We start from the raw sequence: 24,213 nt of genomic DNA, 5'->3' as shown, positions 1-24,213 counted from the left end.
CTCCATCTCATCAGAAATGATTTAAAAGCCTTAATTCAACAGGACAAGCAAGGCCAGACATCTTTTATATGTTATGGAAGTGCCATTCCCCACATTAGGGCAGTCAAGTGCTGTTTAATATGTGCATTTAATTATCCTATCCGATGAAGTGTATTCTGAAGACGCTTCCAAACCTTGAAGGCTCTGTAATTATTCTGTTATCATCAGTTTACTTCAGAGTATAACCTTTTCGTTGAGCAATTTTCACAAGCATTGGACTTCCCAGTCCTTGTCAGAGAGATTCTTGTTATCCTGGGTTTAGTTACCCTTGCATTGTATCTCCTCTTTTCCATGCATCTGATTATCTTTGCTTGGTGTCTGCCAATTCATATACTTCCACCAGAGTACTGTGTGAGCAGTTCAGCAGAGCTCCTCGAAGACATTGTTCCCTGCATGGTCGTTGGAGGCAACTCGTCTGGCTCAGTTGCCATTGAGGATGGTGTGATCATTGTCCGAGCCGGTGACCGGGAGGAGAGGTACAGCCTCACTGACTTCCAGATCCCAAAAGACTCAACCAACATAACGGACACTCCACCTAAGTTCAACATGGAACCTGGCAAGTAAGTGTGCCACAGTGTGTGTATTCTGATGTCTCCAATTTGAAGACATATTGTGTAAAATGGACAGTTTTTCAAATTTTGAATTAGGTATTGGATATGTGCCATACATTGGCAGATGATGCCGATGGGCCACAACTCCGCCACAAAGGAGCACTATTGTTTCAAGAATAATGTGAGAAAGGTGGGTGTGGACCATGCCACCCTTCCTTCCAAGAGGAAGTAAAGAGTACCAAGACTTAGCCTTACCCCGTCAGAAAGCTCACAATAGGTTACATGAAGAAATTTCACATTTTTTCTAATTTAGGCCCCTTCATACAAATTTATCCTTGATCTTTTTTCCTGCATGTTCAGGACTCTTCACACTTGGATGAGGGTGTGCAATGCGGCTAAACGCTGTGTGACCAAATCTGCAGGAACAACCACTATACTCGGTCAGTATGTAATTGAAAAGGGGTATACTTAACAATTGTTGACTGCTGTGATGTAGGATTTATGATGTTTTGAACACCTGAGGGACGCATAGTGCCCCAAGGTTTTAAAAATAGTTAGAGAGGGACAAATAATGTAATGCACCACCCTGCTTTGTGTAATGTACCCAACAGAGGATAGTGACATGATGATGACATCCACTGACGGTACAGACCTTGTCCTGGCATCACCAACTATCCAGAGGCGGAGGAAGAGGGCAGTAGATAACCACTTTGATTTCACTCTGGCTACAACAGGTGGTAGGTTCAAGGAGAAATCAGTTTACATTACCAGTACATAGAAGAGTGCTTTGTGATAATTTATTACACAGCCACCATTGCGTCTCAACTGAAAGTTTTAAAGAGCGAGTCTTTGGATTGTTTTGCCAGTCCACTTCTCCGGTAGTGTATAATAAACTTTATATGTGACCCACCATCCCTAAACAAGGCTGAAGTCGGTATTTGTGATGTTGGGCAATTCCTCTCCTTCATCTTTTTTTTACACTTTAAAGTGAAATTTCTGTTTGCAGTGAGCTTCTTACGGGTAGTGATAGCTGTAAAACTCCCGTGAAAATCCAAAGAGTGGAAGTTCCATTTTATGGTTATGAAGTTAAGTACTTCAGCCCGGTTTGGGGATGATGGGTCACATATTCAGAAATTCTTGTAGTGCTGTGTACTTCAAACCACAAGGTAACCTTGGGGGATTGTGCAAGCATAGATCCAACGTGGTACAATTTACTCCAACCAACATCACAAACATCCACAAATAAATCTTCCTGGGTATCTACTCACTTGAAACTGTTCTGTTGAATTTAAACTGTTCGTTGAATTTAAACTGGCCTGCCAGCCTGCATATCCTCACCAGAATACTGAATGGTCCACTAGTACTCAACGCCAATCTTGTACTCATGTGTATTACAGGTCTCCACCAGGGCGGCTCACTCCTCGTAGGCTTGCTAGATGTGAACCGAACCAACCAAGAGTTCACGTCTGATGCCTCCCTTGATTATAAACCTTACATCACCGATCCTCTGAACACTATCCCATACACATCAAGACTGCTCAGGCAACGGTGAGTCTGCAGAAGCACATTTTAACATACCAGGGGCGAATCCAGGAATATTTGGGGGGGGCAGGCCATTTAGATTTTAGTATAGTATGTGGACACAGAATTTATGCATTACATCGTTACTGATGCCCTAACCTTTATACATGTAGTAGGATTGTATTTCTTTTATTGTAATTATTATTTAATTGCACTGTTATTTTTTTTTTATTTTTGGTGTCTGATGAGGGGGTTGACCCTCACATCCTCTAGATCTGAGTCTGCATGCAAATGGATTTGGTTGGATGTTGTGTGCAGCAAAATACAAACAATTTTCACTATTTTAACAGAGATACAAGCACATTAGTGTAGCAGAAAAACAAGCATTTATGTCACCTGGGCTGTTCCTCTTATTTCAAATTATGTCCCACGGGGTGCAATTGTACAGCTGCTCATTGTGAAATACAGTAACATGGTTCTTTCAAAGCTAAATTGATGGGTGATCCAATGCCTTTAATCGACACAAGTAAAGTGATTAATTCACAGAAATTAGTTTAGATGGCCATTTGTTCTTTACAATATGCTTTACTCTGATGAGTGCATTCAAGGGGCAGGCATATCTGCATATCTTTAATTAATGTGGATGCAGAATGTACTGATGAGATGGTGATTCTGGATGCAGTTAAGAAACTAAGTAAACTTTGCTTTTTACAAATGTTATGTAGCAATAAGCCACTTGCGAGTTAAATTTGAATAAAACTTGATACACTTTGTTATCTGATTGCACAGAAATGTAACAATTTGAATTCCTCAGACCAAAGACACTGTTGCTATACCTCATGATTCAGGGCAAGCTTTTGCATAGCAACCACCATCTCTGGAATGGACTGATTCCTGTGTGCCATTCTTCTCCATTGAGAAGAGTGTATTGTTGCAAGACGTCTCTTATGTAACTAAGCAAAAGTTTGCTCCGAATCACAAGGTATAGCAACAGTGGTTTTAGTATGGAGAATTCAAGTTATGTTCATGTAAAAAACTCATCAGTACACCAGATTTTATTCAAATTTTCACTCGCAAATGGCTTATTCTGGCAAAAACCCCAAAAGTGAAAAACTTTGCAAAGTAATAACAAATTTATTTGATTGGCCGTGTTCTTTTAATTAAATGTGTCTTATACATGAGTAATTTGTTGTTTGAGATATTTTCATTATAAATGTGTGTATTCAACAAGTTTGTTATCATATATTGTACTTTGTCCGATCTCAAGCAGTACAGCTGGCCATTTTTGGAAATCAAGGATAATAACTTTAACATTCTATGCTGTGTATAGGATACGTTTTGTGTATGAGCCAACATTCTATGTCACCAGTCTTGGGCAGACAGAACTGCAGGGACCAATGGTGGTCAGCCTTACTCTAAGCGCACCGGGGAGCTGGACCAATGCAAAACCTCGGCTTATCTACTGGAATGTTGGTAAGGAAATAGCAACTGGACAATTACCGTAGTCTTCCTGTTCTATTGCAAGTCCTTAGTATGGTGCTGATGTACCTGTCACGGCACATCCTACAGCACCATGTTCTTTATTTGTTACCCCAATTCCTAGATAACAGCATTATCCCAAATCATGCCTCTAGTGAAATGTTGCAAGGATAAAATGGTTTCTGTATAATAAATCTTGAGTTAAGGATGCAAAGAAGTACGGTGACATTAAAAAAAACCCAGTTTTTAACTCTAGCCCCCTAGGGTGTATGTAAATCATATTGAAATTGGAGGATTTGGGACTATTAGGGTTAAAAAATGCAGTTTTTTAAGAGAATCCACTCTAGGACACTCTGGTCTCCGAATGACATACATGTACCCGTCTTAAGAAGCACACAAGCACTGTAAGAAAACTTTCCATTGAATCAAAGTTTTTCTTTGCTCTATTAAGAGATCTAAATATTATTTGTATATTATATTTCTTTTGATATTATAGCTTACTGTAGTATAATGATATTTTCTTGATGTACATTATTTTGTTAAGGCTTTCCCCAAGCAGCTTTTCCTTTTCTTGTACTTGCGTTTAATCTTAACTTTTACATTATTAAATGAAAAGATTGATCATAGATGGCATTTTGTGAAACTAAATATCCCTTGAATTGAATGTGAACAAATTTGATTAAAACTCAATTGAAGCATGAAGTCTTTCACAGCTCTCTGTCTATCCCTCATTTCTCTGCATCTAGATCAGTCTGAGTGGCAAGATGCCGCCAAGACATGCAGTGAAGTAGATAAGATTACTTATAACGATGGTGCAAATCAGGTCAACGTGGAGGTTTGTGTACCAGTCTTTCTTCTCAGTTGTAATGCTATAAACACAAGTGTTCCATACCGAAATGGATTGCACATGTAAAAACAATCAAATCTGGTTAAAAATTTGAGATAGAAAGAGGGACTTGTTAGCATAGCCTTTGTGAACATGGTTAGCTCTCTACAATCAGGTGGCTAGGCACATGGCATATCCAAGTTTTGAGTCGGGGGGGGGCAAAATGGAGATTTTTCTAAATGATTTTCACATTTCTTTTTTATCTTTAAAAAAGGAATTCCCCATCCTGAAGGCATTTGCATTGTTTGTAAAGTATCAATTATTTCAAGGAAAGTAGCAGTCTGACAAATGTGCAAACTCTTACAAGTGTGATACATTGAGCACATAATATCAAGTACAACTTAGGATTGCATTGAAAAGTGAACAGGACTTTGAAATGTCATTAACTTTTTGATGATGAAAGCAAGGTGTATGAAGCACAAGAATTAAACTTTGGTAAACACTTCACTTCCTTTATAGTAGAGTACTTCCTCGTCTTTTTGACTATTAGTGACTTGCACTTTTAATAGGTTTGTTCTACGAGGTCTTCAGCCTCACCACCCTCAGAGGGGAGTCGCAGGAGGCGCGCCACGGACGACGTGACCTTCTTCAGTCGGGAGACCCAGTTTGCCTTGGCCCAGGTCACCAGCACCATCCCAAACAACGCACCAGAGATCACAAACCTGCCCGACAACTTCTTCATGAATGAAGATGAAGGTTTGTATAATATGCACCAGTTCTTGCTAGGGTGTATTCTATGCCCTGGAGACACAATCAAAGTCAGTTTTCAAAAATGTAATATGCTCAGCCTATACTAAAGATGACAGGTGTTTCAAGTTTGCTGGTATGATCAAATTTTATTATTCTTTGGTTTGGCACAAAACAAAGTTTGGAATTGAAATGGAGTCTGAACGTATCTGGAAGATTGGCCTCATAGACAATGTGACTTTCACGGTTACAAGTTTTTCTTTGTATAAGACACAGGTTTTTGCATAACATACTAAGCCCCCTTGTCATTTATCTTTCTGTGGTTCTTTGCAGGTACTTTGGTTTACACTCTCCAGGCCAGCGACCCTGAAGATGATATCTTAATCTTTGAGCTGGTACCAAATGGAGACATGAGAGGAGAAGCAAATATCACCCAGGAGGGTGTTCTGAGCTTCACGCCGTGCCTTGACTGCCAGGGAACGTTCACTCTGCAAGTCACTGGTTAGTCTTCCAGAGCAATTGCCTCGCTTGCTGTGTTTGTGTGTGGGCTCGTATGGCTGGCAATCGATCCCAATCTCATTTTCATGTATTGCCTCTGATGAATCTTTCCGAAGAATTGCCAGGTTTTAACCTTAAAAGAAAAGTTTTTTTGGGGGGGGCCATCTCATACTTGGGGGAGGACAGAACCTGCCTTCGAACAAATCAGCTGTACCATGCCCAATGTTTTGTATTAACCTTGACATGCATATAAAGACACTCATTATTATAATATGAAGTTTCAAATTAATTTACCTTTATGGTTTTGTTTTTACAGTCATTTGAAGTCTGTGGGCTCATGTATATTTACTCACATTTATCAAGGTCTTCATTGAAATCCTTTGTGGAGGAGTAACGAAATTAGTGATTGACTACACATAACAGATTAAAGATAAATTTAAGTTTGATAGTTCTGCTTGATCTTTATGCACTCAGCGCACGTGCCCCCCCCCCCTTGGTGTTGGCAATGAGAAGAATGTAGTCAATGCTTGAATGTCTAGCCACCCTGGATACGGTTCTCTCATAAAGACTCTCTGAGCTTGTGTACGTTCAGGTGAAAAGTTGCTCTTTTATGAGTGTCACATGCGCATAAAGGAGTGCGAATATGAGCTCCATCTTGTGAGTGAACAGCATCAGTAACTGTTCAGCATGGAATCCACACTGTTTTCATAAAACTGCTTTCCTTCATTTTTGATGTAGAAGCTCATGTTTTTGTATACCCCAAAGTTGTCAACATTTCTTCATTCTTTCCCTCAGTGAGAGAGGTACAGTCGTTGCTTGAGATAACGCCACTGTCTACTACTGTTGCCATTTCTATCAATGTCCAACCAGTCAACGATAACCCTGTGTTGTACATCGCCCAGGATGGGAACTCTGTTGGAAATGGCAGAATGGCATTGGTAAGCCAAACTGTCCTAACCATAACCAGAACCTTGACCACTAAAATAACCTGACACTAGACTTGACCATGTCATCATTACGCTAGAAGTCAATTTTTTTTGCTTGGAAATGATCAGTCTTATACATCTTTGCTGATTGCAATACTGCATTAGATATATCAAAGGTTTCCCTTATCTTCTCCGGCAGCTCACTGTGGAGCAGAACACAGGATTCAACGTCGCCTACAAGGACCTCAGCTTTCAGCTCGGAGCCTTTGACCCAGACATCAGTGACAACCTGACCATAGTGACCCAGCTTCCATCGTACGGCACCCTCAGGCTTGCAAGGGAATCGAAGGCAGTGCCAACTCCACAGAACTGCCACCAGTCCTCTGGTGCGGATGACAAAGTACCAGCCATCCCCTGTGGACTCGATATACCACATGAAGTGGTAAGTGGGGTTGTAATTGAAGATGTCATATTCTAGGGTTCTGTCAAATTCAAGCCTCATTTCATAGGAGCATCTGAGCACTGAGTTGTGGAGAGCAAAGAATAGATTTGTGTTGCACCAAGATGTGGTTACCTATCTGTCTCAAACAGAAGCACCCCTTCATCGGTTTGAAAAGAGCCGCGTTGGTCGGGAGTATTCATTTTGTTGGTAGCAATGCAACTGTAACGCTTGCATTTCCTAGTCGTTCGTGAACATGCCACGTGCAGTTAGTACCAAAGGAGCCACATTGCTATGGAAACAGCACCCTCTCTTAGTCCAGCTCGAGGCCATTACAAACTCCAAAGTAGTCTTTTTGTTTTTCAATGTTTGGATTTTACCCCTCACTGAGGTAACATAAAATGAGAATTGCACACGCATGCCTTGGCTAAGCTCATACTCTGCTGTACGTATCAAAATCAAACCGGTGATTAGTCATGGAGTGGTTTAGACTTGAGTGTCACCTGAGTATGCTCATTAACTTTGCCATGCTGGTTCTTTACACAGCTTGTGAACAGTTAAAAGTGAACATAACTTATTGTGGCAGTGCAAATGTGAAGAGCAAAAGTTTTTCCAGGACAAAATTCCATCACAAGTCTGATTTTTGTAAAATTTAATTTGGACTCTTGCACATTTTGGGCTAAACCCTAACTTCTCCAATGTGACATTTTTCCATTCAGGAGGACATGAGTTGGACAACATCCACATTCACCTATACTCCAAATTCCAACTACCATGGCAGGGATAGCTTCCGGGTCCTTGTTGAGGACCAATCACAGGCTGTGTCTCAGCTACTGGAGGTACAGATTGCAGTGCTGGTCAACCCGTGCATCAACGAGGGCATCTGCAGAGGTGAGCTATACTGTTTGTACCCATCGAATAAATTCCCAACTGGGGCATTATAATCCAGCTCTAGATATGAGCTGGAATGTGTCAGCAGGAAGCAAATTTCAGCAATAAACTTTCAAGCCACCATCCAAATTGCTCCAAATTTAGGTTTTCTCTTGCAGATTCGTACCCCATTCTCATGTCTGTGATGTAGTTTTTACATTCCACAGTGGGATTTTGGAGGATAGATTGAGAAGCCATGAGCGATTTATGACACTCAGATCCCTCTAATGCAGCAGGTCTGTACTGAATGTACAATCACATCATGCCGGTCCCCCGTATACATGGCCAAGGATTAAAAGCATCCAGTGGACAAAACTATTACCTATTTAAGACAAAGAGGGCAGTATATCCACTATCTTGGAAACAGTTTTTTCATGATTTGAAAGGGAAGGAACTCATCACTACCCGTAAACCTAATGATTTTTTCTGTAGTTTATCTACAGGAGTTAGTTTCCCCAAATGATATTTCAAACTGTGGACAGAATTGAACAGTTTCCTTCTTCCCACACTACAGGCCCTGCTGAAGACCCAGACTGCACCTCTCCAGAAAGGAGCAATGGGTTCGATTCCTACTCCTGCATTTGTGAGCCCGGATGGGTTGGTGAGATCTGCCAGACCGATTTGGATGAATGCCAGTCCATACCGTGTGAATACCCATATGTCTGCTATGACCGCCTCGACGGATACGACTGTGCCTGCCCGTTAACTGACCCGGTGTGTGATGACCTGCACTGGAGGTGGGTATTCAATAATGCCTGTAATAGCAAGTTGTGTTTAACTCTAGAAAAGCCGGTCTTTTTTCAGACCAATTCACAGCCGGGGCAGAATCTGACCCCTAGTTTTCATCAGCTTTCCCATGCCCAACCTTTATGAAACTTGGCGTGTGTACAGGTACCTCTGGTCTGTGAAGTTCGAATTTAATCCGGTGAACGGTTTTCTTGTTATAGTCACTTAAATTTATGGCCACGCTTGCATCAGACCACATGCACTGCGCACTTTAATCAAGAAAGTTATCATTTTTGGCTGGCGTCAAGGGCAGATCCATACCAAATTTTCAGGAGGGACTATCCCTGTTTCTTGAGCCAAATGTTTGAAATTTTTGGATGTAATCTTCTATTGCATTTCTGAGGGGTGAGGCTACATTCAGAGTTTTATTTACATATTTGTGGAGGGAACAATGAAATAGAGTAAAAATATCACCTTTCTCTTTTTAAACTTTTGTTGGCTCCCTTTGTGGGGAGCATGGTCATCATAGTGTCCCCCGATCCACTGACTTGCCCACCACATGACCAACCACAGAGGCCCGACTAAGAGCCCTCTGAAAGGGTCAATATAATGGGTTTGAGCAGAGAATGAAAGGCTAGGCAAATGCTGCTCTGGAGCTGTTACCTAGTACAAGACCGTAATGTACAGTACCTCACTTGCTCCCCTGAGCAAGCTCCAGTACACAGAGCACCATGTATTTCTACTGGGATCTGGTGCACAGCACATTTAAAATGTTAAAACAACTCTTTTAAAGCTCTCCAAGAACTCATGAACAATCATAGATGTGCAGTAAATCTACACAATGTTGAATTATCCCTTTTTAAGCTGCATTAACTATTTTTGAAAATCTTAAACCTGGGGTTTCGTAGTTTAGACCTAAGGGATTTTGTAGAAGTCATATTTCAATCACTGTACGGTCTTCAAGGTATCTAAATTTAGACCGGTATAGTTGTTGTGGATCGAAAGTTGTGACCCAAACAGTTGAGAATACTTAATTAGAATTTATAATTGTGTACAGATTCATAGGTGCATGAGTGCACAAGCAATATGTAAAATGAATATTTAAATGTACTTGAGGACTACATAAACAAGATGTTTCCTGGGCAGGTGCAGCTATGCTGCACGTGACTATGCACACTAAGGAAGAATGGAAAATAATATTTAGTATGGATTTGATCTAAAAAATAAGTTATTAGACGTGTTATGGAAAAAGAATGTTTTGAGGAAGTTGGAGAATGGACGGGGAAAAGTAAGCATTGAAAGGAAAATGAGTGTATAATGCACAACAGAAGTGAAGGAATTGAAAACGCTGATTATGCCTTATCTGCAACTCGTAAGACAGTGTAGTTGTCAACTTTGTTATCTTGTACCGTCCGCGATCCGGTGTTTTAATATTCTCCTCACCTCCACACAGAGACTTAAAGTCGTTCCTCTACAACAAATTTGACACGCTGCTGTATTTTCATAACTTTATGGACCTGTGGCCCTACATTGTGTTGTACACGTATATCAGAAGTCCTAGTTGTTAAGGTTTTAAGAAGTATTTTTGAATTCTTCTGCAGAGTGAAGGTAGTCCTTGGCGTGGTTTGCAGTTTGTTGATCCTGTTCGTTATTGCTGCTGTTGTCTTCTTTGTGTATAAGAAGCGATATATCAAATCGTAAGTGAACAAATAAATGCTTTAAACCAGTGGTTAGCTAATTTTGTCTCTCCAAGTCATCCAACCAAGATAAAAGAATCATAATTTCATTTTACCTGCAAACTTCCATTTACCAGCAAACTTTGGATTCACAAAGGCTTGAGACTCTTCAAATGAAAGCCTATCTCAATTTTCTCAAACCAGAGAAGTTTTTGCAACTTCACAGTAGTATTTTCAGGTTGTATGTACATGTGCATTTCACGTAAAGATTTGATATGGGCAATTACATCCAGGTTGACTTCACTAGCTCCTAGTTTGGGCGTCTTTAGAAAATCTGAGAGAGCATGCCACTTGAAATTCCAAATATGATTGTGTTTACCATTTGGTATGCAGATGGAGCGTATCACCTGAACCTGATGACGATGGACTCCCAGCAATTTCCCATGAAATCAAGGAAAACAGTACCTCCACTGCAGCTGCTGATATGTCCATGTTTGTAGTCAGCACTGGCGAATGCAAACATGTCGGCAGTGATGGCGACAACCAGGCTGGCACCAGCAATGTGGGTGATGCTTCTTCTGAGAGGCCCAAGTCAACAGCATCGGTTCATTCCAGTGGTTCTGGCAGCTCTGCAAGTTCCAGCGGCTCTTCCAAGAGGTCAGGCAAGAAGTCCAAGAGGCCCCTGTCTGGCCTTGGCCGCTCCAATGCCATTGGAGATTCTTCCCTCATAGTGGCCAAGGATAGTGAGGGTCAAGATCCAGGGACGTCCACTTCAGTGGACACCAGTCCCTCAGTGAGCCCCACTGTAGCTGATAAATGGGCAGAGCCAACCTTGCACACTCAGAGCTCAGGAAGTCTCAAGAAAGATGCCAATCAGAGTGGAGATTCTCCAGATGCCAAACCTACGGAGCTTCAGCAGGAAGCTTCCCCGGGGTCTGACACCGAGCCCCCTGATCCTCAGCTTGTCCCTTCAGTATGGGTGGAGCCCCCCAAGAGCACTTCAAGCCTGAAGAAGAAAACTGGGGCCAGTAAAGGAGAGGAGATGCTGCTGTTTGAAAAGAGGACTCCACGCTCTGACAATCAGGATGATTCCGACCAAAACCAGGTTGATGTTACCACTATTTGGCAAATATAATATAATAATACTTTATGTTTAGGATTCCCCTCGAGGATTTCCTTGAATAAAATGGCATCCTAATGTACGAAAAAGAACATACTATGTGAATAAATATATATCTTGACAGCTTCTCTCCTCTGCAGCACCGTGATGAAATGCATTTTCAAGTTCAATCTACATGACATCTTTGAAGTTTGAAAGCCCATTTTGGGTGCAAGGCACCACTGTTCTTCAAGAACAAGTACTTCTGCTGTAGAAATCGTGAAAGAGGAACCCCCTGACGAGCCGAGCCTGAACAAGTGTAAAACAAAATCACCAAAATCAATAGTTTATGCATTATTTTCTTTTCTCCACAGCCTGCTGGAAGCCGTGAGAGCTTCAAGGATTTCAGAGACACGGACCTACTAATGGATATCGACGAATCGCACGTGTAATGTCAGAGGCCACCGAACCAATGTTTGCCTTTGCTCCCTCTCCACATCTGGTCAAAAACACGACAAAAACGTCCCCAATCAAAACAAATAAATCAATCACAGATGGCAAAATTTCACAGATTTCAAGATTGTTAATCCCCCTTAAAATATCCCAAACATCGCCAATTTGGAGTATGGTTAAATAAGTCCTTTTCATCTAATATTCCCTTTAAGAGGATAAAATCTAAATCACAGGATCACCGGACAACTTGATGAGTTAATATCCTACAAATTCTCCACATATTAGCAAGAACACATGCTGTGTGCAGACTGCAAACATAAAAACCCTTCGATCTTCCAGCACCTGTTCAATCAGAATTTGTGCAAGTCTCTTAATTTTGCCAAACATCATAAAATGTGTAAAGAGGCAGATCTACTAAACGTCTTGTTCGCCTAGGCCCAGGGGAGAAATAAGTCAAAGGATTAAGGACCTAGGAAATGATTTTGATAGCATTTTTTAGTTTATTCTATGTACTCATATTCCGTTAAGTAGCAACTGGTAATTTAGTTCCACAATCTTCAGTAATATCACAAAATAATTGTGATCGAGACTAGAGTGTTGGTTGTTACACCTCGAAACGTTTGCCTCAAAATATCTGCCCTCTTTCACAGATAAGATGGCTTAAATGTTATCACTGACAGATACAACACATCATTCAATGTTTTGTGGAAACAATTTGGAACACTAGATTACAAGACATTATACCACCTAATCCTGGATACAGCAATAATACAGATTCCTTACAAGAGTTGAAAAAATAATTAATGTAGCCGATGTAGCAATGAATAATATATCAGCACAACATAGAAGAATTATTTGGATATTTAAACAAGGACCAACAAATTACACTTTATTACTCATTGTTACACTACAAGCTTAGTACGAATTAGAGTAAAAATTCAGTTTTCCTTTTACATTTGGCCAATTAAGTAATTAATCTAGTTCATTACACCTGTTCAAGCTGAACTGAAATGTGTTTGTTAGTAACTATATAAACCCAGATTGGATTTCTTAAAATATATCATTAATCAGCAGTAAATGTTACCCTATACATTTTGAAACCTAGAATACATTTGGCAAATCAGCCAGCTAACAAACCATTCATGTGACCAAAAGTTGAATTGAAATATACATTTGGTTAATATCTTATACTCGAAATTAGCACTGTATCCTACAAACAGAATAAGATTCAGATCTCATATACTGTAGCTACTGTAGTTAATAAACTGTTGTCGTGAGCAACAGCATATCCATGAATTGTGTTCTGTACTTAATTGAAGCCAAGTTTAAACAATCCGAGATGCCTACATTAGGCCTGTGCCGGGTACCCGGGTACCCGCCCGTCGATTTCAAAACCCGGTTCCATTTTTCCGGGCCGGGTACCCGTAAAAAAGTAAATAAATTAGGAACAAACAGTCATGCATAAAATGTCTGTGAAATTTCTTACTGAAGGACAGACTTCATGGAAAACCACCGTGCCGATGAAAATCCGGTCCCCAGGTCATACATGAAACTTGAATTCGGAGAGCGACAGCTAATTTTGTTACCCACTCCGCCCATTGCACCGCAAGTCGTTTTCCTAGTTCCGGAATTTCCTAGTTCACAAGAGCGAAAAAACCACTAAAATTCACGGGCGATAGGTCACTCGCAACGTGTGATTTTAAATATTTCTTTAAATTGAATAGTCATATAAACCTTTGCATCTAATGTCCGCTTAATCAAAATGACTTTTTTAGAGTTTCCGTTTTTGTTAATTTAGCGAAAACTGCAAGCTTTTCCCCCACTCTCGGATCACGCGGCGTTACCACGCAAAGTCGTTGCGAACTCAACTACACGGGCGCAGCAGAAATGTACGTGACGTAATGGGTTCGTCAACTGTGCGGCGCGGGTAGGATAACGTTGATAGCTCACTGTACAGTTTAAAAGTCGAGTCAAACCGTACACAATTTCTACCTTTTTAATTCATTGGAATTCTTATTTTTCATCTAATTTTCTCAAAATTAAAAGATTCTCTACTAGAAAAGCAACTTTTTACAATGGTTTTGGCTGAAAATGGATTTTTCGTGTGGTTACTTTTTATTTTTGAAGACGTTTTTGTCTCGATCCGAAACCGATCCAGAACTAGGAAAGGTGTCATCATCACTTTCGTCGATCGATCCTGTGAATCCAAATATAAAAGCTTAGATTTTGAAAAAAAAACTGAAGTATATACAAAGCACAATGTTGACTTCTGACCATATTTCACTCGAATTTGACGATTTTTTAGCTGCAGTCTTACTGAATAATTTTTGCGATCCGGAACTAGGAAAATGACTGTACCAAACCTATATGAACAAGAGACCGAAGGAGTTTTGTCTTATGAGGGGGAAGCGCTGTTGATGTACACTTGCATGACTGTATTTGTAACTATCAAACCCTGTAGGCCTAAATGACTTTTGTGCGGAATAAGTAGTGCTTACTGTTTGAATTAAGAGTATTTTTGTCAAATAAAACAATATGAATGAAAATTACTTTATGTCGGGATTGACGACGAAGCGAGAGCGGATTGTGTAATATTCCTGCGGTACTGAGACCCCACACGGCGTGCGGTAAGTAGCGATCACGCACAAATTGTGTGGTTGATCGGCCTCTTTTTATAATCAAAGCACTAAATGTGCGCTACAAACCCAAAGAGTCAGAGAACCAGTTTAGTTAAGTTTTATACCAAGAAATATTCCGTTTCAAAATTATTTTTAAATTAAAGCAACTTGAATTAGTTAAGTTTTATACCAAGAAATATTCCGTTTCAAAATTATTTTTAAATTAAAGCAACTTGAATTTCCTCAGTAATTCACCGGAACTGTGGATGAGGAAAAAAGCAGGAATGATTTTTCTGTATGTACTAAAGCATTTCAAATCCAAGTATTTTTTCATTCGAAAAAAAGGAAATGTTGACAGGTGCAAGTCATAATACAGTCGGCCAATCAAATATCACTTGTCGAAGTACTTATGCATTAAAATCTCGTGGTACGTACCTTCGTGTGGCAAAACTTTCGTATCGCTTAGTCATTTAACAACGTGAAGCGCTGCTATTTTTTTCACTTGGGCTTCCTTATGTGTGGTCACATGACCTTTCTTTTTACGGTCACATGGCTGCTGCAGTGTCAGCGATTGGACTGCCTGAAGGGGACTACAATTGGGCCCGCGTTGCAATCAGGTTAGTTTTAGCGTCTTGAAAGCCATGAGTACACAGTTGCAGCTACGTTGATTTATGCAACGTGCTGGTCCTCGTCAGAAAAGAAATGAACTTGCGATGACTCCTGACCCTATGTAGACTTCCGATTCTTTCAACGCCGTTTGAAGCATTTTGGTGGCGGTGTTTTGAATCAGAAACTTCAAAATAAGTGGATGTAATGGTGTGGGCATTGTTCGAGTTACGGTGGTATTTTTGTACATAAAACTTTAGCCTTTTAACCCGTGACGTACATAGCACTGATCTGGTCCGCACGTGACACGACCCGCGCTCACCATTCGTGCACGCCACTTGCGTTCCGCGTGTCCGTGGTCATGCAGCATCCGGGACATTTCCTTTGAGCGTTTGCAGGTGCGTATATCATGTACGTGGTTTGCAGCTCTGTTCTTTTTTCTGACGTTTCCCGTGAAGACTTGTTTTTCTGTTTCATACACCCACAAAAAATTTGCAAACTGAAGGTAACAATTTCGTTTGATAAAAGGGTAAGAGAGATTATCTCCGACGTTTAGAACAATGTTCTGCTTGCTTCGTAGGTACCAAAAAGAACCGTGTTTCGGGCACATGATCCACCGGGTTGCGCACAATGCCATTTGTTATTGGGCGATCTCTTTTCATGTTAACAAAAAACGGGTACCCGGCTCTAAAAATACCCGCAAATGCACACCCCTAGCCTACATGGAACATTATTGTAAAATAAGGGTGACCTTCCCTCAATGTTTCTTTTGTTTTGTTTTGTTTTGCGTTTATGGTTTGTTTGTGTTGCATCTCTCTCCATCAAGCGGGTACAAAGTGGCCTGGAATGCATACTCCAGGCTGGCGCTGAGAGTGTCAAATTGGAATGGAAAATGGATTGTCAACACAAATTCATGTGGGGAAAAAATATTACATTGACTACTGTGTTACAAAAAAATCAGCGAATCCACCTCTGCCTTACTTGTATTCATAGCCCCATCTTATTTACTTCAAACAAGACAAAAGTAATATTTGTCAATGGGTCAACAAAACCCCAGCTATGCATCTGCACCTCCCTCTTTCCTTTTTATTAGTCTTCCATGTAGGCAACCTCAACCTACATGTAAATTGGATTGGGACAACATTTTCTTCCCTTTTTTTTTCTCGTGCAACATCACTAGGGAAATGTTCCACACTGAGTTTGCAAATAATCTCTTCTGGTTTATCAACAAACTCGCAATCCTACCACTGTCATTACTAGCTAGATAGGCAATGAATGCTGTGAAAAAAGTGAAATATGTGCAGAGCATAAGCATAAAATAAAACTTCTTTCCATAAATGCCAACATAACCCATAGTTACATGTACTCGCAGAAAAAGACTTTTAGCTTAGCATAATCCGTAAGGAATGCCCATCAACTATGTTCCATCCCTCACATATATTCCCGATAACTTCATTTTAATATCGTGGCTCAAGAGCAATCATAACCTCGTGCAAAGGTTTTAAGGCAATTGTCAGATGAGGAACCGGCTCGGGCTCACCGTCAACTAAACTCAGTCGGAACTGCCTCAAAATTCGTCCCACCAGCACTTTGATTTGGTTATAGGCAAAGTGCTGTCCAATACAGTTTCTGGGGCCGGCTGAGAATGGAACATAGCTGAAAGGGTCCATCTTGGTGAAATTCTCTGGCAGGAACCGAGAGGGCTTGAAGTCCATGTGGTCCTCACCCCAGACCGTTGGGTTGTGATGGAGCTGGTAGGTGTTGAAAGCAACTAACGTGCCCGGTGGGAGAATGACACCATCTACATCGTAAGGAGCTGTCAGCGTGCGGGACAGCAGAACAGCAGGAGGGTACATCCTCAGTGTCTCTTTGATCACTAGAGACATATACTCCATGTGGCTCAGATCTTCGCTGTAACATGATGCCAAACAATAAGCAATAAGTGTGCAAGTACAAATAAACACAGCTCCCAAGTCTGGTTTTCTATTACAAGAATTTCACTGACTTTCTCGGCAGAACATCAGGTTACAATACAAATAATCAAGATTGTGCTTATAAAGCAAAACGAGTGAGAAATCTTATACTTTTGCCCAATTTTATGAAATATGGTAAAGAAGGGGGCAAGCTCAGATGGGCATACAGGGTTTTCTCTGATCGAGTGTAGAAATGATTGTCTGGTTAACCTAAAAAGGAACAGTGGTAACGATGCAGTATTGACATCATCTGGGTGTCTATACCTATTGATTCTGTCTGAGTCTCTCTTCTCTAGTATCTTGTCCACTTCCTCTCTGACTTTTGTCTGGTGTTCAGGATATCTAGCCAGATTATACAGCAACCAGGTAGTGGTAGTAGCCGTGGTTTCATGGCCAGCGAACAGGAATATGTTGACTTCGTCAGTCATTTCCTGGACTGTCAGCCCTTTGCCATCAGTATCGCAAGCCAGGATGAGTGTGTCCAAGAAATCACGGGGCTTGACAAGAGGGTCTCCACCCTCTGCCTGGTAAACGACAGTACATAATACAAAGTACAAAGGTGTGCATTGGCCGACAATAAAAAACGAGATTGTTACATCTGAAGACAAAAATTAATGGTTTCAATATTTCAAAATGAAAAACTGTGCTAACAAGTCACGACTCACATTTTTAATTAATTCCACTGAAATAATTTAAAACAAATGTAAACACAGTCTGAAGACGTATTTTATGTGTGCTGATGGCTCATTTCTCATTTAGGAATAAATGCTATTTGGAGTTAGTTGATTGGTGAGTGACAGATTGTCAACTTGCAGTACGCTATGATGTTAGTTCAGCAAATTTTCATGATTGCAGCTGTGAAGTCAGGGAGCTTGACTTCATCAGGGCAGAATAATTGAATGCTTTTTACCTTTTCAGATATTTCTTTCTTCCTTTTTTCTATCAGTTCATCTGCAATTCGATGTACATACTGACAGGCTCGTTTCCAATCAGGATACAAGGAACTCAGCCGGAACAGCCAGGGGTTCACGAGTAGTGGGCTGCCGGTTTTACGCTCTTGTACAGTGCTTACGAGAATTTTGGTTGCTGACAGAAAGTCCAAATCTCCATTTTTCTTCTTATCCTCCAACTGAATTCAAACATCAAGGTGTAGAATTGTGTTTGATATTTTCAAATATGAAATGCATTTACCCTAGATAGATCCTATTGCAGCTATCTCCTCCCAATTAACAAATGTTGTAATACATGATTGTTACACTATGCGAACAGCTGTGTGACAGTAAGTATAAATAACAAATTGGGTGCTGTCTCTCAAACACATCAACACTTCAACTCCACACCTGATCAGGGAACCTATCGCTCATCTCAGTGAAGAGAAGGAAATTTGAAACTTCCATATCCGGACATCACTTCACACCTCTGTGCACAAACTGGCACAGACGGGTCTCGAAACATTGTACATATTATCCGAGAAAATGCTTCAACATTTTCACTGCTAAATTTGACTTGGTTAGAGGTTCATATATTGTTATTGTAGTAAAATCGGAGACCCGTACGTCAATGGTATAGTCCACCCATAGCTTTCCCCCTCTGAGGAAGATGTGGACCAGTCCATCCGGTCATCCCACCCCTTTTGTTACATGTAGGCCTATCCTTTTGTTACTAATTCTAGTGGGCACGCCTAAACCCAGTATCCCTCACCCATTAGGTTTCTTGCTTTGCTGATTTGCATAGTTCCTTTGTCTGGGTTCCCTACACTGGGTATTGGACCAGTTAAGACCTAGGTGCTTGGAATTTTGGGGGGAATCCAGCAGTTGGGTTTGGTATGGTAACATCTAGTGGAGGGCAAGGCTCTCGCCATACCTGGGTTTGGAGAGATTTTCATGTAAGTTGATTGGTTTTAATTGCCTCTGGTTAATTTGTTTTATTTCTTTACCAGTCACCAAGTCCTGTTTGCATTTCACAACTTGCCATGAACCGCCCTAAATCCAGCCAATAATTGTAGGAAAGGCAGTTAATAATTTTGGTAATTTTCTAAATAAAACTTGATTGTTAATGGCCGGCAAAGTCTGATTTTAAAGTCTTGTCTCTTTTGCTGTTGCACGCCCACGCTACAATATCACGAATTTTCCCTAGCAGTGGATTTTCCCTCGTACATGCGTGTAATACACGAATGTACATGTACATATAGATCCTTTGTTGTACAATGTGCTTTATCCTAAGCTAGAGCAGCATGAGGGCACTCATGCATAACCAATTTGCATTGAGTCATCCTTGAGCTAAGTTAGGCTCGGTATCGATTTAGGCAAGGGTGTCGATTATGTTTCTTCAATAGTCAGCAAGAATCGATACTTTTATCAATACCAGGATCGATTTTTGAGTCTCATGTAGTTTGGGTGTTTTACAAACCTATGCTCGAGAAAAAATTTGATACTCATTGGCCACTTGTAAAGGGGCACAATATAATTAGGGGGGCTAGAGATGTGAGAGTATAGCAAGTCAGAAGATTAGGTTTAAAAGAAGGCACCCTTCCCATTTCACAAGAAAACAAGAAACAGTGTTCTCTTATACCATTTTCATTGTCATGGCAGCCTCCAACGTGTAGTTGATCATGTAAAATGATGCTCAAATTTATCCCAAATGTATCTCCAAAGACTACAAAAATCGTTTCGCATTCAACTACGAAACAATTCATTTCAAAGTCTTTAACATATTATTGCGATAACCGGATGTTTGGCGATGACGATACTCCGACACATATACTCATCGTCACATGAGCTTGTGGTAGCAACAGTGTCATCAACTGCATGCATCCGGCTTTTACTCTGCAGTTTGGCTGATTTGCCACAACTCAGGCAATTGTTGGCAAAATGATTGAGTTTACCACACGAGTGGCATGTCACACCTTTGGCTGGGCATTGTTGTTTGTGAGGAAACATACCTCCACAGGTGCGACAGAGTACAGAGCGTCTGGGCTTGATCGAGCGTGAGGCCCTGCTCGAACCACGTCCCTTTTCATGAGGCTTTGCAGTTATACGGTTGGCTGCGCTCTGGGAATGCTGTTCCATGACTTTGGATTGGCTGTCAGCAGTTCGTAGGCTGGGACTGTGGTTAGCAACTTGAGCATGGAGGAAGGACACAAACGTTTGTGTCCGTCCTCCAAGCTTTGAGACTCGGAGACTGAGCTCCGTTTCGCGAAGTGCTTAGCGTCTCAGCTTTAATGAGGTACAACCATGGATGATTTGTGACTTTGGGCGGGTTGCCAAAGTCTGCGACAGTTTCGCTGTCGTGTTGTTTGGCCTCGCGAAAAACCAAGCGTTGATACTAAATGTTCTTGCTCGGTTCGAAGTATTTTGCAAGACCATCTTGCCCTGATTCATATGTAGAACCAGTGTCCGATAGAGTCTCAAAGATGTCCATTACTTCAGGGCCAGAGTAATGTAGGAGCAATGCCCGCTTTTGTTGGTCACCAGTAGCCCATATTGGACGACGTCTACATTACATTTTGACTAACCGACGTCCAGGGTATGAAAGTCCTTAAGATAAACAATGCGACTTTTTTTCAACGCTTTTTTCTCACATTTTTACCTGACGAAGACAGATCAAAATGTCGTTTACAAGTGCCTTGTATGCTGAATTGCTTCATGGATACTACGTCTTAATCACGGTCTCTATTTCGAGTTTGCACAGCTCTCACAAGAGACGATACACTCATGCGAAGCGAGTTTTCCCAGAAATGTTAGGTCCACGTAGTTTTGTGGTTCGTTGCCCGTGCAGACCCCACTCATGCACAGTCCTAGCTGCCACGCTTATTCGGAGTGTTACACGCCATTGCAACTTCAGTTTTTTGTAAAATTTTAAGAATCAAGGCTTCAAATATATTTTTACATCAACGCATGTTTTGCCACTTTTGAGAGTCTCCATTTCGACAGCTTACGTCCAAAATTCCAAACCTCTCCTGTGTTCTTGGCAGCGAGACAAAATTAAACTGCTTGAAATTTCATATAAAAGTAACTATTCCTACAACGTACACGTTCCGACAGACTAGTTTCACGCAGAACACGGATTTATCTTACCCCAGGCGCTAAGCACTTTCGTTGTGTTTAATGTACATGTACATGTACGTGTACGCTGCCTGCATGCATACAATGTACTTAAGCAGCGCACGTGAAAGGTTCACCTGAATGCTAATGAGTTTACAATCATGCATGATGCATATAGACAGGCGAGGTGCGTCCTGGATGGTCAGTCACGTTCACATGACTCGGACACTTCCATTTTCTTCAAGGGGAGGGATACAACTCTTTTTAAAAAACAACAGAAGGAAAACTTGTATCGAGTAAAATATTTTTAAATCATTTTGCAATGAAAGAAATTATTACCATATGCATACCAAACTTTTTTATTTCACAAATGTTTATACATTACAAATTAAATACAGAAACAACAAATGATCCCGGTGTGTACATTCATTGCAAATCCTTTTTTTACTTCACAGACATGTATTAACACGCAATAATTCCAAAGCTTAAAGCACAGATGCAAGGCCCCGCTCAATAATACAGGGGTGAGATTTCTCAGCTTTTTAGCTGATTTCAGCTTTTTTTGTTTTGGATTTCAACTTTTTTTCCTCACCGGCTGTGTACAAAAGTATAGGACATTTTCGCAGTTCAGCTTCTTTATGTCTTTTTTCAGCTGTTTTCAGCTATTTTTATCATTTGTCAACCTCACCCTGAATAATAATAATAATATCTTCAAGAAAGAAGGAATCATGTTTGCGCTGTGTCTAGTCTAATCATGTCCAGAGTGGACTCGACTAGCTGCGGCTGTGATGCTCGGGCACCGCGGGCCCACAAGGCCGTGTCCGAAACGGGCTTCCAGAGCTACGGCTAGGTCTATTGTCTGCGCGTCTCCATGCATTTCCAATGAAGTGAATACCAAGACCAAGCTCTAGACAAGAGATTCGGATGCAGCCTAAGTTGCGGCTGCACGACTGCGAATACCATGGAGGAAGGAATAGCCATGACAATACCATCGAGACAGGAGACCAGATATTGGTGGTCACTCATAACTATGAAGTTGTGTAGCGTGTGCGAACCGCCTAGCTAAGCTAGGTGTACAAACTTTACATGGGTATTATATATGGGCAGCGTGTGGCTGCTCCATGCACACGTGGCGCAGCGCTCCACGCTCTGCGTCTGCGGGGCTTGGCGGGTACTCCACTGCACAGTTGTGGCGCGGCACTTACAGGTACATGTACAGTCGCGGGCACCGAGGGCTACCATTTCCAGCCACTAGTCGTAGCACAGTCCGACTAGTCGACGCATGAGGCGTCGACTATCTGGAAATTGATAGTCGTGACCATCAATCACCTTTTAGTATTGGCGACGAGTTGCACTCGTCACACGGCGATGTCATCCAGGAAAGTCATAATTCAGTGCATATAGATTTTCTATTGAAACTGTAAACCCAGAATTGAATTGCTGAACACATTAATTCTGAGAGAGGGAGTGATTTTTGCTTAGTGCTATGCACATTAACAATATACAAACAAAACAGAGAAAATTATGTCCAGCAAAATTCGCACGTAATTTCTCGATTTATTTTACTATCTCTCCATAAAATTCTAAGTTTGTGGAATCACTTAAAAGTATTAATGGTTTTGTAGTAGTTTTTAAAATGCACTTGCAGTATGATATTTCTGTCTTCGTAGGGGTGTGACTATATCCTGCAAGTGTTATAGTTTTGAAAACCATGACCTGGGTTATGTGTACATGCTTTTATTTCGAATGAAGAATAAATGTTTAAAATTGACACAAATGTGGGACTCTGAGTGCACAAACCGATGTAATATTCGGCAGCATGCACTAAAATTGAAACTTTCTTCCGGAGGTAACATCAAAGTTTTGTTCATAAATATGGACATATATTAGCATAAAACAAAAGACAATAAAATATCCTTTGAAACAGTTAAACAAAGGTTTATTTTGAAGGTCTGTATTATTAAAATATTGATTGCAGCTTCTCTTTCATGACTTGTTTGGGCCTATGTACATAATGTACAGGTACAGGTACGTACCTGGCAATGAGATTGGTGGGAGCAAGCAGTTCGAAGTATGGCATCAAACGTGCACAAGCCCAGCTCATGATCAGTTCTCATGGGTTTTCCCTCTGCAGCCAGTCGGTTCAGCTTGCCCAGCAGCACCTCGGCACAGTCGTTGTAGGCGGGGACATAGGTCCGCAGAGTATCCAAGTGGAAGGAGCCCGTTAGGAGGCGCCGATTTCTCTTCCACTTGGCTCCGTTTGCGACCGCCAAGCCCTCCCCAACCCAGTCCCGGAACAGGCTGTAGAAGCTGGACTTGACCGAGCCCGTGGGACTGGCCAGCAGGGACTTGAGCGTGTCTGGGTGGACGAGGACAGGAATCGGAATGAACCCACGCCACAGTGTGTAGGCACGGGGGAAGGCCGCCACCGTGTCCCGCTGCCATTGCAGGCCGGGGCTAAATGGGGACTGCTTCTGGTGTCCCGCCAGCCAATGCGCTCCCGGTGGGGATGGGAGCTTTTTGATGGCACGTTGAATTTCTATGGTTCTTTGAAAGAATGACAGTATGCGAACGAAAAAAATGCTTCCCAACACTACGCACAGCGATAGCCACAGCATCTTGGAATTAATGTCTGATCTAGCTAAGTGCAACCACAGCCTTTCAAACTGTCAGCAGTTAGGTACGTGTAGGGCCTACATGTATGTACACTGTACATGTAGGCACCTATGACACTGAATTTCGAGACAAGTACATGTACATTCGTGAACGTCACGTTTGTTACAAAGGTAAGTACAAAGGTCACTAGTCATGGAAAGGCCCTGAAGCTAGGTGTGCAGTGTCCCAATTCAAGGAAAATTTTCCGCCAGAACGAAGCGCTTAAACCGATTCTTCGAAAAGAGGGGTCTGTGTAAGTATGGCCCAGGATCATCTCTGTAGATTCAGGGGCACCCATCTGAGGGCAAATCAGACAAAAATGTGATTGAAAATTTGTCAACTTCCCTTTTTGGGGGGAGGGGGTGAGTTTGTTTTGGCAGATAGGCCTAATTTAAAAATTCATTGGTT

The 24,213-nt window shown here is 41.4% G+C and overlaps 2 protein-coding genes across 2 annotated transcripts in view; one reads left to right on the top strand and one right to left on the bottom strand.

The window, feature by feature from the left end:
- The window catches only part of LOC110985344 (uncharacterized), a 96,861-nt gene extending 83,655 nt beyond the window's left edge, over window positions 1-13,206 (top strand). The window contains 15 exon segments of the mRNA XM_087146159.1: window positions 383-599; window positions 951-1,030; window positions 1,202-1,327; window positions 1,988-2,138; window positions 3,442-3,584; window positions 4,337-4,425; window positions 4,986-5,172; window positions 5,497-5,664; window positions 6,457-6,599; window positions 6,787-7,029; window positions 7,746-7,917; window positions 8,471-8,693; window positions 10,284-10,379; window positions 10,752-11,463; window positions 11,832-13,206. Coding sequence (XP_087002285.1) covers window positions 383-599; window positions 951-1,030; window positions 1,202-1,327; window positions 1,988-2,138; window positions 3,442-3,584; window positions 4,337-4,425; window positions 4,986-5,172; window positions 5,497-5,664; window positions 6,457-6,599; window positions 6,787-7,029; window positions 7,746-7,917; window positions 8,471-8,693; window positions 10,284-10,379; window positions 10,752-11,463; window positions 11,832-11,909 — 2,828 coding nt within the window. The 3' untranslated portion in view covers window positions 11,910-13,206.
- On the bottom strand, window positions 12,021-23,869 carry LOC110985354 (cytochrome P450 4F12-like). The gene is made up of 4 exons (XM_022246326.2): window positions 23,187-23,869; window positions 18,018-18,236; window positions 17,372-17,631; window positions 12,021-17,045 (listed from the first exon to the last, which is right to left on the bottom strand). The coding sequence occupies exons 1-4, from the start codon at window positions 23,766-23,768 to the stop codon at window positions 16,592-16,594; spliced, it is 1,515 nt and encodes a 504-aa protein (XP_022102018.2). The 5' UTR covers window positions 23,769-23,869; the 3' UTR covers window positions 12,021-16,591.
- Between the last annotated feature and the right edge of the window lie 344 nt (window positions 23,870-24,213).

Source organism: Acanthaster planci, linkage group LG14 (assembly GCF_054643075.1).
Source record: "Acanthaster planci isolate LZ-2023a linkage group LG14, COTS_SCS, whole genome shotgun sequence".
Classification (NCBI taxonomy): domain Eukaryota; kingdom Metazoa; phylum Echinodermata; class Asteroidea; order Valvatida; family Acanthasteridae; genus Acanthaster; species Acanthaster planci.
Note: the sequence above shows the minus strand (reverse complement) of the source record. Positions and strands in the feature narration are given on the sequence as shown.

What these genes read in the sequence shown, in the direction of transcription:
- LOC110985354 (XM_022246326.2), bottom strand. Translation starts at nt 23,768, where the DNA reads ATGCTGTGGCTATCGCTGTGCGTAGTGTTGGGAAGCATTTTTTTCGTT. An exon ending in AGAAAGAAATATCTGAAAAG is followed by an intron (nt 17,632 to 18,017) that starts GTAAAAAGCATT and finishes GTCGTTTACCAG; the next exon opens with GCAGAGGGTGGAGACCCTCT. An exon ending in GACTCAGACAGAATCAATAG is followed by an intron (nt 17,046 to 17,371) that starts GTATAGACACCC and finishes ATCATGTTACAG; the next exon opens with CGAAGATCTGAGCCACATGG.